General features: G+C 32.9%; 1 protein-coding gene across 1 annotated transcript in view; it reads left to right on the top strand.

The window, feature by feature from the left end:
• Positions 1–19,886, top strand: part of TNKS (tankyrase) — a 180,459-nt gene that overhangs the window by 20,690 nt on the left and 139,883 nt on the right. The window contains exon 2 of the mRNA XM_006916343.3: positions 9,592–9,816. Coding sequence (XP_006916405.1) covers positions 9,592–9,816 — 225 coding nt within the window. The remainder of the gene's footprint in view (positions 1–9,591; positions 9,817–19,886) is intronic.

Genomic DNA, 19,886 nt, shown 5'->3' with positions numbered 1-19,886 from the left:
GAGAAGGTTGACTGTCATCTAAAGTCAACTGATTCCTGTTATTTTTAGGTGACCCATGTTTTCTTTATGAACGATTTAGAAATTCTATAGCCTTTAATAGACTTCACTATAATGTGTCTGTCCATTTTGTCTCCATGAACTCTTAGTAATCTGAAATTTTACCTTTTCCTTTAATTATGAGAAGCCCTGTCATTACTTCTACATGTTTCCTCTCTTCCTATTTTTTCTCTCCTGTCTCTTCTCTCATCCTTTCCTTCTGTTTATTCCTTTCAGATAGTTTTTGGGAGAGTTCTTTAACCTCATTTCTCAGGAATTTATTCTTTGTTTCCATTACTATATAATCAATTCATTGTGTTTTTATTTGTCCTATTATATTTTTCACGACAATATTTCTAGTTGGTTTTACTTGATAGATTTTTGTTTTCATGTCATGTTTTTAATATTCTCCATTTTTTTCTCTAGCAACATTTAATTTGCCAATTTTAAATGTCATTTTTTGGTCTATTAATTCTGCTTTCGTTTTGTTGTTCTGTCATGGTGCTTGCACTCCTTAGACATCTCATTATTTTCTACTGTGAGTTTATATTCCCTAGGAACTAACAGCTATTTGGGCCAGTATTGCATTTGTACGAGAGGAAGGGTTTTGATTGGGATCTGGTTTAGAGATGGTGAAAGCCTATTTTCTAGGTTTTGGTCCTCCAAGAGGTTTGAGGCCCAATAGGGACATGCCTCAAAGTAGAGGGATTCTGGATGGTGATTTTTGCTCAGCTGCACCGTGTTTGCTCAGGATTTCTCTGACTCTCTTCTAAGCGTCGTCACTTTCCTTATAATTGCCTAATTGGGATTCTACCTGTATTTTGCTTCCTACCCCAGCTAAGATTTATTTGCCTTGATATTACCTCGCTTCTGGCATAGGAGACAATGGGACAATGTTAAGGAGTAAAAAGGACTCAGAAAACTTTCCTCTGGCCTGTCTTCTGTCTGGAATATCTGAGCTTCAGCTCTTAAGTTGATGTTTCTTCTTACAGTGGCACCCAGCCTTTTCTTCTTCTTCTTCTTCCCCAAGGAGGAATGATTTCTTACAGTGTTTTAGTTTCTGTTGTTGTTGTTGTTTGTTTTGTTTATTTTTAGCTGGGATCTGGGATTCCTTACCCTTTTGCTTCTGGTGATTTCTTGATGAGTTTGGGGAACACACACATTCTTGACTATACTTGCTAATTAAATAACTCTTTTATCTAAGCGCAAATGTTTTCCTATCTAAATCAGGTTCTATAAAATGGAAAAGTTAATCGGAATCTGCCTTTGGCAAATGGAAAACATACAACTTTGTTGACTATAAAAGTCATTTTGTGGTTTGTTTTCTAAATCATTATTTTGGAAACAACAGGGAATATACTCCCTGTTGCTTAACAGTGACTCCTGATCTAATGAAGTGTGAAATAGTTCTTTATTTACAGGGTAATATAGTTAGAATTGAAATTAGGAGAGGAAGGAATAATGACTTTGAATATTAAATAGAAAATGTGTGTTTCTTTGTCATAGAACGTTTATTATAAAGTAAGCAGGACTCTGTTACTAGGTATCTATGATTCTGTGTATATTGGACTGCATGAATTTCTGTATACTTTCCAGAATATAGAAAACCCTTGACATTTTTAAAGAATATGTCACAAGATGTTCCCAACTCCCAGATTGGGGAAACTATAGTGTGTAATTTCCTCCGTAAAATTCAGTAAAACTGAAAACTGTAGAAAATTTTAGAAGATAGGCCTGTACAAGAAAGTAGAATTAGAAAATCACGTTGAGATGGGTCCGCTCCACTAAGTACCCCTTTCTAATTTTGAGACTGCCTCCTGCACATCAGCCAGGATACAGATATGATTCAGATTTTTAATATAGTAAAATTATAAATTACAATGTTTAGTGGACCTTTATAGATGCTCACAGATATCTGGAACTACCAGTGTTGAATTGGTGAAAGATGAGTCTTTTGGCCAGGAAAGAAAAATTACTTTAAAAATCTTATAGCTATTATATAAATGTGTCGTAGCTGCATTTTGTTTCATTGAAAGTAGCTTATTGTCATTTATTGTTAAGAGTTTTTATTTGTTTTTTATTTGAGTGGAAGTGGATTGATAATGCTTAAGAAAGTAAGTAGGTCAACCTAATATTTTAGTAGTCTGCCACGACGAAGTAACTGCTTGAGCTAAAGCCGACTGAATCTAATATTTTAGATTCTAGTTTTCTCTAAAGTTTTTAGAGAGAATAATGAACAAATCACTTCTATAATCAAGTACCTTTTTTATCTTTCCCAACTTACCTTCTGTGATTTCCTTTATGTCAGGAAAATATATATATTTATAAGACTTCATGAGTTGTTTTCCTAGACAATCCTAAGCTTATTTTAGTGTCACTTCGAGTATCTTTTGGGTATAATCTTGTTATATTTAGGGGAAAAATTAAAAATAAAAAAATATGGGAAATGTAATATAAATTTTCTCGTTGGGTAGATAAGTATAGGTCAATGGATTGAGGAGTTCAAATGTTATACAATGCTGGTGGCTTTGCTTACAGTCCAATTAGACTGAAAAATATCTTTGAGTTGTGACTTCGCTACCGTAAATAAAAACATCCCTTTAAAATACTGCAAACACTTTAGGTTTATCTTCTTTTATTAAATTTTAGGAGTCATAGTTGTTAGTTACAAGATTTAGTATTGACCAAAGATATTCCTTTGAAGTTTTAATTTTAGGCAGTAAAATGCTGAACATAAGAGAAACAATTTTCTGTCTCTAAACTCAGACCTGGTGAATAGATACCAGTGACCTCACATTTGATACTGAAACATTTTCAAATGGCCTTAATTGAAACTAACAGTAGAATAAAGATAATTGTTAAGTATATTAGGGTTAGGTTATTTGTTATGAATTTAGTTTTTCCTCACAGTACCAGCATAATGCTTTCCACATAGTATATTTTGAAATTTTTTTGTATATGCGAAATAATATAATTATTAGGTGAAAGAATGTGCTGAAATTTACAAAATAGGTTTATATTACTTACTTTAGTAATCGTAGAAGAACAAGCCATCAGAGTGAACTTTTTATTGCTATTTGTTTGCCCTGACCCTTTCCCAAATGGCACCTCCAATAAACTGAGTTGCTTAAGCCAAGAACCTGGGAGCCAGTCATTCTGGCTTTAAAACCTATCTCAGTTTTCTCTTTTTTGATGCATCTATGCTACCACTATCCTATCGCAAACCACCATCATCAGTTCTTGCCTAGACTATGGCAAAATTTTTCTTGTCTCTGGTTTTGCTTTTGACTCTGTCTAATCTACTTTTTACAAAGCCACTGATAATCCTTTTAAGACTTGAATGAAATCAAGTAATTTCCCTTACAAATGATTTTCTAAGTGCATGTAATAAAATCCATGCTTCTTACTAATGACTTTATAAAGCTGTAGCAGATACCATTGGTTATCCACCCAAAATTCATTTTCTCCCTTAATTTTCCCTAACATCTTAGATTTTGTTCAGGCAGCAAATCAGTGTAGTCAGCTATAAAAGACTTAATTTTCTAAACTTTTTGAGTAGCTGGACAGATGACACATTTTTGGCTTATGAGATATAGGTGAAAGTATCTGGAGAGGCTTCCTTAATAATAATAAGGCTAAGAGAAAGCCTTTTCACCCTTTGCCCTCTCTCCCTTCCCGTTTGGGAACCTGAATGAATATCAAGTTTGGAGGTGTAGCACTCTTCTGTGACAAGGAGGTGACAAGCAAATGGAAGAAAGCTCCACAGAGGCTATAGTGGAAAGATTTTTAAAAGAGATCTGAATGCCATTGTTAAACTACTTCACCGGCCTGCATTGCCTTAACAAGACAAGGTGTGTGAAACATGTGAATCTCTACATTTTCTTTAAGTCTTCACTAGTTATGTATTCTGTTATTTGCAGTTGAATGTGTTCCTAACTGATATAAAGTCCCTACATGATCTGGCCTTTGCCTATCTTTCTAACCTCATCTTATCATTACTACTGCTTACTGTGCTCTAGCCAGGTTAGCTAGCTGACAAACCCCTGCTTAAATCCAAACTCCTTACTTAGGGCTCAGAGTCTCCACATGACCTATTTACTGACCTTCTCTAGTGTACCACTACCCTCTCCATCCCCAAAGCAACAACAACCTTAACATACCTTAATAGTCCTTAATGAATATGTACGAGATGTTAATGGAGAAAAACACAAAATAGAACTTAACAGATATGAATTGAAGGAGACGTATATACATGGATTAGAAAACTCAGTATTATAAATTTGTCACCTTTTCCAGAATTCTAATCACTGAGCTTTTAAAACAATTTCTAACAGTTTACTTCATGAAAATCGAAGATATTCATATTGAACATCAAAAAACAATAATGGCCAAAATAATTTTTTAAGAGAAACAAAGTGGATTGACACTGCCCTGCTGGATAGCTAGGCTTATTTTTTGGTTAAACTATTAAACAGACAAACTGACCAGAGAGAAAAGATACGAAAAAACAAAATTAGATCACTAACTCACACCATACATACAGGTAGATTAAAGATATAAATGTAAAAGCAAAATTATAAAGTTAACCTAGAAGGAAATATAGGTACAATGTAGGAATAAGACAGATATTTTAAAGATCATGTAGGAAGTACAAACCATATAGGTAAAGATTGATACATATTATTCTGTTAAAGTTTAAAACTTGTATGAAATCAAACACACTATGAACAGAGTTCAAAGACAAGCCATAAACAGAGAATATATTTATAACGCATATAACCAACACAAGATTTTGATGTTCAGAATATATGAAGAACTACAAAATAAGCAAAAGACAAACAGAAAATTGGGTCAAGACAGTGAACCGATAGCCAACAGATGAAATTTGAATGGTCAGTAAACATATGAGTAGATGTTTACATCAATTTGCATGGGTTCAGCTATAAGTATTCTAAAACTCAGCTAACAGAAGCTTGAAGCCTAAGGACAGTTATTGCCTGCTTGACAAGTCTAGAAGTCGGAAGTTCAAGAGTTCAGTATTCTGTGAGCACAGTAGGGTTCTGTGCCAGTATTATAATAATTCTCTTGACCTTCCCATCATGGTATCAGTGGCTCAAATGTTGTAACTTTATATGAGAATTTTCTGAAAGTAGATGAGTAAAGAGAGAGGAGAAAGAGCCCATCTTTGCATACTTTCTTTTAGTGGTGAGAAAAATCCAGAAGCTTCTAGACTCTAGACTTTTCCTTTTGTCTCATTGCAGTCATTGGCAGAGAGGAATGAATCACCTTTCTAGGTTATAGTAATGAGGATTTACTCCCTGTACTGGGGAAAGGATTCCCTAAGAGAAGGTTACCTGAGCATATTACTTTCTGTCCAATTCCTGAGTAAAATTGAGTTTGTTTGCCAGCAAGAAAAGGGGATGTTGGCCACAATTATTAGCCTCTTACTAATATAGGCTAAACCAAATGATATAATGTGAATATATATATAATATTTTCTAATAACATGGAATGCAAAATATGGAATGTAAAATATATTAATGTGAAGTACATGGAAGGATATAAGTATAATTAAACAACATATAAATATGTAAACTCGTGTTTAAAAACATATGAAAAGTATAAAAATGTGCATGGGTGTAACAAACCTTGGCTTGATGTAATGGTCTCTCTGGGGAAGAAGGTAGATGACTAAGATTAAGAGAGATTTCATTTGTATTTATTATTTCATTTTCAAAAGAAAATGCAAATATCTGAACCAAAATGTAAATAACATTCTTATTTTTTGTCTCTCTGCTTATAAAGTTTATAAATCATTAATTTATAAAGGATGGAGAAATGAGTGTTCTCAAGCATTTTGGTTGAAAATGAAAATTGATAGAATGAATTAGAGGTCAGTTTGGCTACATAGAAATTTTAAATGTATGGCCTTTGACCTAATACTTCTACTTTGAGGAATTTATCTTAAATAAAGAACTGGACAAATATACAAAGATAGATGTACAAGGAAATTTATTTTAACTTTCTTTTTTTATAATGGCAGAAATCTCCTTTGTATAATGATGAAACCACCCAACTAAATAAATTATGACATATCCATGTAATGCAATGTTAAGTATCCATACGAAAACGTTATATAAATTTTTAATTTTTACCTGAAGAAAAATCTGTGATATTTGAAAAGTGAAATGGCAAGAAAAAGACATGTTTAAATACACACACACACACACACACACACACACACACTCACACACTTGCAAAGAAAGAAATATGTAATCATAATCATCAAAATGTTCATGGTAATTATCTGTGGAGTTGACATTACAGATGATTTTCCTTTACGAAAACTTGGTGTTTATATATTTTAAATATTTCTGATATTACCACAGTTGGAAAAACCTTTAAATCTGTTTTCTTTTTATAAATTAAAAATATAAAATAAAAACTGCTTGCTTACTATTTTGGCCTAATTACTATGAAGTAAGTAAACATTATATATATAGTCAATAAATTATTATTTGAGGCCTTACTGTATAATGAGGCACTATTCTAGGTACTGGAGATATAGACATCTCATAAAACAGGGACCTCTTTTCATGGAACATCTTGAGTAGGAGAGACATAAAAGGCAAGTAAACAAATAAATAAAGTCCATTCAGGGAGTGATTAAATACAGGAAGATAGTAAAACTGATTGATATTGAAAACAATGGTGGAAGAGTATGTGTGTGAGTGTGGGTGACTTTAAATTGAGTGGACAGAGTGTCAGTTGCTTATCTTTGGGCTGAGAATTGGATGACAGAAGGAACTAGCCGTGTGAAGATCTGGGTCCTAGGCCTTTAGGCAGAGCACATAGCAAGTGCAAAGTCCCTTAGTTTGTTCTATTCAGGGAACAGAGAGGCAGGGTGAGAGATTTGAGAGGTAAGAGGGGCCAGTTCACTCAAAGCATTGTAGGTCATAAGGAGTTTGTAGTAAAATTTTATATGTATTATGGGAACCCATTGCAAGATTTTAAGCAGGGAAGCAACTTAATCTGATATATGCCGTGAAAAGATCATTCTGCCTACTCTTTAAGGATGAATTGTAGGATAGCAGATGTGATAGCAGAGAGAGACCAGCTAGAAGGTTATATGCTGAAGTCCAACCAAGAGATTATGGTACTTGAAACCAAGGTGGTAGCACTGGCGAGTAGACAGAGTTGAGATATATATTTGGAATTACAGTTCATGACTATCAGAACTGAGCGAAAGTATTCCTCAACAGTAAAATGAGGATAGTGGTATCTCTCACAGGGTGTTAACAACAAGGAGCTAATGCACGTCAGTCATTTGGGATTACCATTATTATTGTTATTTTTATTGTTGTCAAGGGTAGGGCATGTACATTGAGCAAAAAGAATTTTTCTGTAAAAGTTAAATTATACTCTTGTATACCTCTCAGATTGGAAGTCTGTTATAGCACATACTTTATGTTGGTAAAAATTAGAACACTATATTGTCTTAATTTTTAGTGACCTTTGCTGGATCAGAGAAAGATTGTTCATTGATTTCTCTTTTGTATTTTATAAAACTGAGCCATAAGTATGTGTATAAGCAACAAAATTATTCCTTTTAAAAACTGTAACTGCATTCCCTATGCTGTGCTCCCCATTCCTATGACCGTCTATCAACTACTAATTTGTACTTCTTTAACCCTTCACCCCTTTCTCCCAGCTCTCCAACTCCCCTCCAATCACCAGATTGTCCTCTCTATTTCATTTCACCACATTCTTGATAATACTGAGCATTTTTGTTTTATTTTATATTTTAGATCAAAAATTTTAGTAAAGAGTAAACACACTTTGCTCTTTTGCTTAAAGTTATAAAGGATGTTTTTTAAAATGCTAATTAATAATTTATGAAGTATCTTAGCTTAACTGTATTTATTAGGGAAGAAAGGAAATTAATTCTTAAATATGTTAATGTATTGTTTAGAGAAATGTGAATTTGCACTTGGGCTTTACTCAGACTATAAAGAGGGAAAATCATAAAATCTTTATGGATAAAGAAGGTGCCTGTGGCCCAGTGGAAGAATAGAATTGTGATCGTAGAGGAAGAAGGACATTGGTGTTAGAGAATTAAACAGAATGTAACATCTATACAGTTCTGCAGACATTAAAAAGAAAAAAACAAACAGCAAGGTATTGATAGCCATATTACCACATACGCTATACTTTCGATGTTCCAGTTCTAGTACAGAATTGACCTATTTTTACCCCAAAATTTCAGCTTAATTCTTACTTTGATATATATATCTGTGGGACTATATCTTACTTTGGAGACATTTTTCTATAGATAGTGTGAAAAACATATATCGAAATAATTTTTTCCCCCACAGTTCTCATTTATTTATTTAGTTTGTGCGTGAAGTGGAGGAAAATATGACTCTTTTACTACTTTTTAGTTTTATTTGGGATGTTATTTTCTAACATTACACGGTATGTGATAACGTGGAGGTAGTGATACCTAGCCAGTAAGACCTAACAAAATCTAAAGTAGGAATAAAAGAATTATCAATAAAGTTATTAGCTGGGAAAGGTAAAAATACTAATATTTGAAGTTTTTTGTTTTTTTTTTAACAACACATTGCAGTGTAGCTTGTAATTTCATCACTGCACTACAAGTACTTCAATATTGTCAGTGGCTATTTTTTCCCTTCTCGTTGATCTCACTAAAATCTTCATCATGCTGGATGTTGCATAATGGTATTACCCTTTGACTCCCATTATGTTGTACTTTCTTGGTATTTTTTACCTTTCTCAGTGTTTGCTTAGTCCTTATGTTGCTCCAGACCCTTTTTGGCTTGTTTTTCCCCTTTCTTTCTGTCTGAAAATTGTGATACTTCTTACCAATGTTCTGTTTCTGTATTTTCAAATGCACGTATTCCCACTTGTTTATCATATTGTTTCTGCAAACTCAGTAAATCCAAACATGAATTGTTTCACTTAATCATGCATTTCATTTAGTTTGCCACCAGTCCCAAGAGTAGATATTTCAGTTCAGTATTATCTTTAGTTCTTCCTTTTCAAATAACTTGTAACCAAGCTATCCCATATTTCTGATATCCATACATTTTTCTCCAGTTTTCCTTCTGGAATGTTGAATGTTATGATTTGTCTTCAATTTGGTAGTCAGCAGTATTTAAATAACCTTTATCTCTTAAAATATAGAGGTGGATTTTATACATTTGATTTTTGTCTTGTGAAGCATAGGGAAAAGTGAATGCCTTGGACAGGAGTCTTATTCATTTTGTATGTCTAGCACAGTTTCCTGGCACATAAATGTGTTGAAGAAACATTTTTTGAAATGAACTGCCCAAAGACTAAAGAAAGAGCTTTCTTAGTTCTAAATTCTGTGATATGAGAGAATTCATTTGAATGTCAGCTCTGTTTTTTTACCCTTTTGGCTGTAGAACATAGTACTTCGGTTCATATTTGTTGATATTGTTAAAAAAATTCTAATGGTTCTTTTTACAAAATTGATTTAGTGTATAAGATATTTCCCCTCTTAATTTTTAGGTTTTGGAAGGAAAGATGTCGTAGAACACTTGCTACAAATGGGTGCTAATGTCCATGCTCGTGATGATGGAGGTCTCATCCCGCTTCATAATGCCTGTTCTTTTGGCCATGCTGAGGTTGTGAGTCTGTTACTGTGCCAAGGAGCCGATCCAAATGCCAGGGATAACTGGAACTATACGCCTCTCCACGAAGCTGCTATTAAAGGGAAAATCGATGTATGTATTGGTAAGTATTGTAAGATCAACCTGACAGGAATAAAATTTTAAATTAAGGTTTAATATTCTCTCCTCTTTTTTATTGTGGTGGAAATAGTGTTCCCTTAGAATAAGTAAGGAGGGCTTTCTTACTTCTTATTCTTAGAAGCAATTCTTTTCCATCAAAAGGAAAGGAGAGAGATGATAATCGAAAGTTGGTTAAGAACAAGATTCACAACATTGACTTTCCAAATGCAAGTCAAATACTAACTGGTGTGGAAATAAATTTTGATGGATTACTGTTATCAAATTCAGTTAATTTGCAGTCTCATTAAAAGACTGCAAATTTCTATCCTAGCTTCAGTCAGAGTCATTATAAAGTACAAATTTTTACTAAATTGGATGACATATTTGGATGCTTTAGGTTGATTCAAGGAAAGTCACCTAGTACTAAGGCAAAGCCTTTTTCTTTATGTTTCTAAAATTGAACACCAGCTATTTTATTAGTACTAGAAAGCTAGTACTAATGTGAGTGATTCAAACACAGTAGTTCAAAGCTTAATATTTTTTCAACATGTTCCATTGTCTAGAGGAAAAGTAATTTCAAACAAAATTGAACTTTTTAACCATTTCGGTATTAAGATTATATGAAATTATAGTTAATCGGCATTTTTCTCATATATATATATATAACTAAGATATGTATTTTAGATTTTGCTTTATTGTATTAAATTTTTCATTTCGAAATCTAAAACAAGCTTCTAGGGGACAAGCATAGTTTCTCTTGAGCGTATCATCTGGTTCTTCATACATAGGATGGTGGATGTTTGGTTAGCCCATGGCAGATTGGTTTATATAATTGTTGTCTTCCTGAGTGATATCCATTTCAGTCGAATCAGTATCCTTGTGATAAAACTCAAATATATATGTCATTTTTAAAGATACAGTGATGGTGCCGTTAAGATTTTTTCCTTCTTAATAGCCATCTATTACAGCCTCTAAGATGTTTTTCAGTTTTCTTCAAATTATTACAATGCTTAATGTATAACTTCTTTATCACATTCTCTGTCATTATCCTTTGCCACTTCGTTATCCATTGATGTGACCCTTTGGATACCCTGTCTGTTCTGATTTTTGACATCATCTTTGATTTTCAGTTGATTCTCCCATTGCCTAAAATAGACACATCTTGGTCTGTCACTACATAAAACTACCTTGAAAAGCTTGAACTTACAACATATTCTCTAATCACTAAAACTCTTAAGTAACTTGTGATAAGCTGTTATGGAACTTGATTTCTATTTCTGCCTAATCCTCTAGATTTTCAGCTTCCCTACCTTCGTCTTTTCTTATTTCACCTTGTCATATCCCTTGGAGTTTCCTGTCATTAGTCATAGACTTTTATACACTTTTCACTTTCTTGCAATATTCTTCTTTCTAGGCTTCAGGGTTCTATTTTCCTATCTGTACCTCTCTGAAATTTTTATTTTATCAGTGCTTTTAATATCTTATTGAAATTAATATTCCTCTCCTTTTTTCTCCTAATCGCCCTCCCACAAGTACATAATAAAAAATGTTCATTATATCCCAGTTCTGTTGAAATAAAGGACTAGGTGTAGGACTTGAATTTTTAAAGTATAGATTCCCACAGTCCCCTAGTCTTGCAATCCTCAGTGGGCTTTCGCAGCACATATTGCTTTCTTCTTTTTAAGTTCTTGTGCCTTATAAAAGTTGAAGGAAGGAGAAGGGCACCTTTGAATCTGTAATCAAAATATAATTGAAGATACAGCTGCTATTAAAGTATGTAACACAGTTATTGTGGGAAACAAGATTGGTTGTAGACTCTTCTGTACACTTAATTAGCTTTCAGGAACCTGTTAGGAGGTGTATCCTCAAGTACACTGAGACCTCTGATAGCTTAGCTTATATAGCATACTTTCTGAATTTGAGTGTAGTTAAGAGGCTCTGAAATGTTTCTATTAGGCAGATTTCTACTTTGAGACAACTGGGTGAAAGAATTGGAAGCCTTGTTTTTTTTCCCTTTTTGCTTGAATCTGACTGATTTTGAGAGATTAGTGTACAAACTTAATTTTTAAAATATTTTTGCGTAGATGATGAAATGCTGGCTTATTTTCAGGTTAGTCATATCTATAAGTGATGTAGAATAGTGAATACATTTGATATTTTTAAAAATAGAGCGAAGCCATGTTACCACTGTCTTAAGGGGGGCAGCAGAATGGATTGCTGTAAAGCTCATGCTCTAGGCTTATATCCTGGCCCCACTGGTTACCTGTATTATGTGAGATCAGGGGGTACTTCCTTAACCTCTGTGTTTCATTATATGTTAAATGAGAATACCTCTCATACTTAACAGGGTTCTTGAGAGGATCAGCATGATGATAATACATGTAAAGTACTTAGAGTACCTGTATGGTGAACATTAAATAAATATTAGTTGCTATTCTTAATTACTATTATTATTGCTGAAATCTCAACCTGAATTATGAGTATGTGATATAGACTTCCTGATTTCTCCCATTTGCCCTTTATTAACATTTTTTTTTAATGCCAGTTTAAAAGTCCAACAACCCATGTGTTTCATAGATGCTATTTAGCTACCACTGAAAAGAATAAAATACAGTCTGAGATTATTTTTAAAAAACTTTAAATGCCTGTATAATTAAACCAGCTACTTAAAACAAAGGTCATAGAGTTCATTATAGTAATGTTGATGATATAATTTTTATACGTATTTAACAAGTCTAATTTTCTTTAGAAATCAACAGTTTCTGCCTTTAGATCATATTCATTTCTCCCTACTCTCAGATATAGTCTCAAAAAAATTAAATGATTTCTTCTTTTCTGAATATATATTATATGATTTTTTGAGACTACCCAAGTGTTAGTGCTTTGAAATTCCATTTTAAAAGCAAATTGTATATAGATCTTTCACAAAATCAACTGATATAAGATCTTGGAGTCATAATGGATGTTTTAAATTTTTTTTCCATTTTAAATTTGATTGACTACTACCCAACTCCTTTTCTGATTTTGGAGATTTAAAACTGGGTTGTCATTATGGGGAGGAATATAGAAGCTCATGGAGTCAGACCTTTCTTTCTACCCTTTGGCAGTCAGGGATGGCCTTGGTTTGGTCAATCAGATGCCCTTTCTGTAAAGTAGAATTTTGAGTACAAAGTCTTAGAGATATTAAGGAATCATTCATAGCAGCAGTTTTTTGCTGCAGTGTTGGCAGTAGCCCAGCTGTAATGTTCCTACGAAAAGACAATTGTACGCCCTTCTACTTGTACTATAGCTTTTAATTTGTTTTCTAAGATTGGTCCTCCACTTTCCTTTCAGTTCTGTTTAAGGTAGACACAATTGGTTTCTGTTATTTCCAAATGACTGTAACTAATACACATCTTGAAACACTAGCTAAGTGGAAGTTCTAGTATGGGGCCTCTAGAATAATGAAGAAATCTCTTGAATCTTTATTTAAGTCCCACTGCCTTCACACTACCTGTATCCCACACTCCCATCTCTCTTCATACTCTGCGATTCTCTTTGGAGACTTCTCGGTTCCTCAGAAGGGAGGGGACAGCATTCTGACTTCCACAGCAAATAGTCCCAAAGATAATAGAGGTATACAGTCTTATAACACCTGTGGGATTCTCACTGTTTGGAATATCCCAACATCTAGACCCATATGTGAGAAATATCTCCCAGTATAGAGCAAAATATTAGTATACGGAAATCATGAAGCAAAAGATAAGTAAATCCAGGAAGTCAGCATTAGTTTAAAACTTAATGTAGATAGGAGTTCCAGAAGGTGAAAAAGAAAAAAAAAAACTGATGGAAGAGATCAATAATATTTAAACAAATAATAAGCAGAGAAAAAACCAGGTCTTGAGCTTGAAAAGACTTATGGAGTTCCATGCCGTATTGATGAAAAGGCACAGTGAGGAAGATATATGAACTTTTCCAGTCATAAAAAATAAGTTGTCTACAAAGGAGAAAAAAAGTAGGCAAAGAATTTTCCATTTACAACAGTGAAAAGCTTGAGGACAGTGGAATACCTTCTAAAGACTCCTGGAAGAATTAAAACTGTAATTCTCTTGATAAAGAGTAGTTCTTCAGCTTTTTGGAAGTAAGAAAGGCTGAATAGAGCAAGTGACATTATTTTAAAGAATAAAGCTCCTGCCACTTGCTTTCTTTCTCTTTCTCTATACATTCAAATAATTCTTGGCTTCATTTGTCTTACATGCAAAGACTAAGGGGGTCCTTACTTGGAAGCCCAAAATTCAAATTTCTCCTTAAAATCTGTAACAATTAGAACTTTAAAAAAAATAGCTTCATTTTCTACACTCAATGGTATTATGTCATGCTGGTCGGAGTCAAGAGACCTGGGTTTTTGAGCAAGTTACTTATTCTCTTCTAGTTATTAAAATGGGGGTGATAACTATACTTCATGTAGGTATTAAGAGGATTAAATGAGAGAATGCAAGTGAAGCACCTTAGTGTAGTATCTGTGTAGACAGTTCTTTCATAATTTCTTACCCTGCCTTGCTTGCTTGTCTGATTTCTCTAACCATGTCTCACTTTACTAAACATGTTTCATTTTACTTCATAGCACTTATTATGTGGAATTATGCATTTATTTAATTATATATTTATTTGCTTGTTTTTCATCTCTCTGTATACTCTTTGCCACTCTGGCCTTGAATATAAACACAGGAAACTTGTCTGCCTTATTTTGCATTAATTTCCAGTATAATATACCTCTGTCCACTCAAAGTAAAATACTCTGTGACAGAACCTCATTGTGGTTTTAATTTGCATTTCCTTGATTAGTGATGTTGTCAAGCATCTTTTCATGTGCTTTTTGTGGCCATTTGTTTACATTTTTTAGAGAAATGTCTATTCATATCCTTTTTCCATTTTTAATTGGATTGTCTGTTACTGAGTTGTAAAGGTTTTTTATATATTGTAGATAGAAGTTAATAAATGATTTCACATATTTTCTCCTATTTTGTGTTGTCTTTTCACTTTCTTGATAATGTCCTTTGAAGCAAAAAAGTTTTTAGTTTTAATGAGTTAATAGTTAATTTTAAAAAGTCTGCTTTTTCTTTTTTTGCTTGTGCTTTGGTGTCATATTTAAGAATACATTGCTAGATCCCAGATTATGAAGATTTAACCCTATGTGTTTTTTCTAAGAATTCTATTGTTTTACCTCTTCATTTAGGTCTTTTACCCATATAGGGTTAATAGTTGTGTGTGATATAAGGGGTCCAGTTTCATTATTTTTCATGTACCTATCCAGTTTTCCCATTCAGATGTTCATAATATTTCTTTATAATACTCTTTATTTCTGTAAGATTCATATTAATGTACTCCTTTCATGTGTGAGTCTAGTCATTTGAGTTTTTTTTTCTAGATCTGTTTAGCTAAAAGTTTGTCTGTTTATTTTATCGTGCACATTGATAGTTCTTTCCTATTTGTTGTATGGTGTTCTGTCATATGGATGTGGCACATTTGGCGGACTTTTGAGTTGCAGATTGCAGGCTTTTATGAAGAGGGCTGCTGTGCACGTTGGTTTATAGGTTTTGATGTGGACATATTGTTTGATTTCTCTCGAGTAGATGCCTAAGAGTGGAATTGCTGAGTGGAATGATAAACATGTTGAACTTTATAAGAAGCTGCATTATCTTGATGCTTGAATGTGTTGAGCATATTTTCATGTACTTATTGGTCTTTTGTGTATATTCTTTGGGAGATCTCAGTTCAGTTCTTTTGACCTTTTGGTTTTGGCATTATTTTCATTGAGTTGTGTTATTATTATCATATTGAGTTGTGTTAATTTTTTTTGTGTTATGAATATGGGTCTCTGTTGGAAGTGTGTATTGTGAAAGCTTTCTTCCAGTGCTTTGCTTTTCATTTTCTTAATGGTATCTTTAGACAAGCAAAGGTTTTTAATTTTGGTGAAAAACAATTTGTCAATTAAAATAGAAAAGTATTTGGTGTCTCACCAGCATTAGAATAATAAGATTTCTATTACACAATTATTTTTAGGTTAAAAACAGTTTATAGTGGGGTAAGATTATAGTTTTAATTACATTGCAAAAATGCAGGAAAACAGTTTTTTGGTTTAAGGATCTCTGAAGTGCTTTATAAAAACTCATTTAGGATCTTTTTTTTTTTTAAAATTAAAATGAAAGAATAAGCTACTCTATAATGAGAAATCAAATATATTATGTGCTTTATTGTTAAGATTTAGGAGTTAAAGTCTTTAATTAGAAAATAATTACCCAAAATATGCATGGTTATTTCCGTGATAACATTGTTTGCCCCTCGTATTTGGAAGTATATTTCTAGAATTTAGGAAATAGGTTATTTTTTGTAGCTTGTTGCCTGAAATTATTTCATAAAGGAAGACTCATTAATTCCTAATAGTTAAACATTTGTTTGGTTTGTGCTTTCCCTCTGCTTTTCTGAGATCAAAAGACACATAAAAATTCTTAAAGCCGTTTCTTCATGTCATTGACTTTGGTAGAGTTCTCACAGCTTTCCATATTCCCACAGTATTGAGACAAATCTGAACAGATTAAAGTATCAAGGACTAGTCTTTTTAGTTTTGGTGTATTCTAAAGCTCCAGTTTTTGTTGGCATCTAGAAGTAGAGTAGTCCCTCTTTCTACTGAATATATTTACTTTCGTTTTATTTTTTTCCCCAACAAAATGTGAGTGGGAGCAAAATATGTAACTTCTGAGCAGAAATGTTAAGAATCAGAACACAGTTTACCATATTTTGTTTTTCCTTATCTTTGTTATTTAGGGTATCACATTTTAGCACAGAACCCTCTTCAGTCTGGGCCTGTGAGTAAAGGAACTCCCCTGTTGTTACTTTCTCAACTTGTAGTGTTAGCAAGAAATGAACTTACTTTATTGAGATTCTAGAGCACTTTCTTACAGCAGCATAACCTAGACTACCTTGACTGATAACACTTTTTATGAAATTGAATTCATAAGTAACAATAAACAATAAAGAAATTATTTAAGAATACTCACTTGTCTGGTTGCCATTAGGGAGAAAAATATAACTTGGAGCTGATCCCCAAGAACTAGGCCCTAAGCACAGTATAAAATACCTTCCTGTTTAACTAGCATATACTTCTGGTACATACATAGTGATGAATTAAATTATAATTGCTGTAATCAAAATATATTTACTTTCTAATTCAGCCGTAGGACCAGGTGACAGTCTCTTAAATGGAATCAGGTAAGGTGTGAACTTGAGCATGCTCTAAATTGGTTAGTGCATTGTTATATGCTTCTATGGTATTCTGCTTAGATCTTACTTGGTTCTTTATGTCTGACAGATTGTTCTTTGTGGTAGGGAACTAAAAATATTCTTATTCATTGTTGTATTCTCATTGCCTATTACCAGTATAGAATTGTATACTTAAGAAATATGTATGGAAAGATAAAGAAATTCACAAGAAGATGACTCAGTTCTTTCTGGCTTTTGTGCATTAGTCTGTATTAGTGTGAAAAATAAGGAAATTGAATAATTTTCTGCTGCTTCTTGATTAGGTGATATTTTTGAGGTTCTTTTACTTTAAAGTGGTGTGAATTTGCAGTATGTCCAACACTTCATATTTGTATACAAATATAAAACACATTTTATAAGTCAGATATACATTGTTAAATTATCTTCCATTTGTCAAATTTTTATTCTTCGTTAGGATGAGTTGTTGAATATTGATTCTAATCATGCTTTGACTTCTGGTTACAGTGGATTTTTTAATAAAGAAATGGGCAAACATTTGTTGTTGTTGTTTGTAGGTTAAACCTATGAGTTACTCCTGTCAGGAACTGAGGTGTTGAGGTGAGGAGGAAGAAGAGAAAAAAGGATGATACTGGTAAATTTGTCAAAAATTGCTATGGATAGATGATTATACATAATGGAGTGTTTCCCTTTAGGCAGCTCAAAGTACTTAGCCAGATAATTTCACTAATATTTTTACCTGTGTATGAAGCAGATGATTCAGATTTTCTACCTTTCACCAGTGAGGAAAGGAGATAGTTATTAGTTTGCCACAGTTTGTGGAGCTGAAATAAAGTTGTTACAATAGGAATGTTTTCTTTATTGAGAACTAACTGAAAGTTCTCTCTGCTTAGTGGGATTTAACAATACATTTTAAGCATGAAAAATTAAGTTCATTCTTTAAGTCTGCCAAATTCTTCTTTATTCTTAGTTTAGATCATCTAGTATTTAGCTAATTTAAAGTGGTAGGTAATTCTTTACCTAGCTTTACAAAAAAAAAAATCTTAAAATAATCTAGTAAAACGTAAATTTTTTTTATTATTATAATTCAGTCCTAAAGTAGTATCCCTCTTATAATTTCCTTATAACTCCATTTTGTATTTCTGCTATTTAGAAAGACGTATGTAGTTCCTTGTACAAACTCTGCTTTAGTTTAAATTACTTGATCTCTTCCATGGTTATATGGCCATGTCCTTTAATGAAGTTAGAAGTGGTGGAACTTGGAGTGGGTTGGGATTTGGGTGGAGGAGCAGAAGGTAGGACCAGTGTTGGACTGCCTCTAGAACCTTCTTATCTACTGTTATTTTAAATATAGTATATTTAAAATTAACAACTTTCTGGTTTTGTCTTAACAGTGTTAGAAACAATAGATGTTCATTAAAGAAAAATTAGAAAATACAACTGTTACACCTAAGCTGTCCCACATGATGGGCATTAAATGAAAATTAGTTAAAATTTTTAAAATTGAAAATTTAGTTTCTCAGTTGCACTGGCCACATTTCAGGTTTCTCAGTTGCACTAGCCATATTTCAAGCTTAATAACTATATCTGGCTCTCGGTTATCAGAGAGTTCGGATATAGAAATTTCCATCATTGCAGGAAGTTCTGTTAGGCAGTGGTGTTAGACCTATGTACATAGTCTTTTGTAAATAAAACTGGGATCGTTCCATGCATACTGTTTTTTTTCTCTCATTTTTTTCACTTTGTATTGAGAATGTATTTCATTTAATCAGTTAATATTTCTATCTAATGTCATTTTTAAAGGCTGTCAGGAATTACATATTAGATATATGTCTGTTATATAGACATAACCATTAGTTTTTTAATCAGTCACATATTTTGGGCCATTTAGACAATTTCTGATTTTTCACTATTGTTTTATAAACATTAGGCAATACCTTTTCCATTAAATACATGTACAAACTTTTAATTACTTTAGGATAAATTCTGGAAAGCCACAGCTTCTTAATAAGAACCAAAGAAATTGTAGCCGTTGGAGAATTCAACATTACGGCTTTTGATTTAGTCTGTCACATTATCTATCCACATGTCATTCATAAATGATTAAGGAAAGTCACTTCCCACACCTTTCTTACTCTTTACAAAAATTCACTTACTTTTGTTTCATAACTGTCTCATTCCTTTTTCCTGCCAGAATACCTCCTTTGGCATTTTTAACTGCAGTTTTCCATAGAAAAGCTGAATTAGGATCTTTTAAACAAGTCTCAGTGTAGCATTTCATAAAAAAGTAAAAGTTGGCAAGATTCCATACATGCATACTTAAAAAGAAGAGCTAAGAATGATAGTAATTTTTCCCTTCTGAAATAATCCCCACCGTCACTGAACACTGTTATCTTGGTGACTTGTCCACTTACGCTCGGTTGCTTTTAAGAAGGTTAGAGTATTTATACATTTATCTAATAAATTTGGGACTACTTAAGTAGGCATTCTGGATAATGGTGGCAAATATACAGAGAGAGAGAGAGAGTTAGTAAATTTGTACATTGAATTTTATTAGAATTCCCAGAAAAGTGCCATTGTGAATGCTTTCATTTTCCTAAGGCCTTAAGAAATATTTCAAAATGCTTAAATGGGGTGGCGGGCGGGGGTGGGGGGAGAAGCGGGTAATATTAAAGAACAAAACAACAAGAAAAACTTGATACGTTTTTTTAAAGTGATAAAAGGCTTTGCTTATTGCTCAATCTGTCTATTAAAGGAATAATTATACATTTGCATTTAATTTTGGATTAACCATGATAGTTCAAAACAATCTGTGGA

Source organism: Pteropus alecto, unplaced genomic scaffold, assembly GCF_000325575.1.
Source record: "Pteropus alecto unplaced genomic scaffold, ASM32557v1 scaffold24, whole genome shotgun sequence".
Classification (NCBI taxonomy): Eukaryota; Metazoa; Chordata; class Mammalia; order Chiroptera; family Pteropodidae; genus Pteropus; species Pteropus alecto.
The sequence above is the reverse complement of the archived record's forward strand: the minus strand, read 5'-3'. Positions and strand labels throughout refer to the sequence as shown.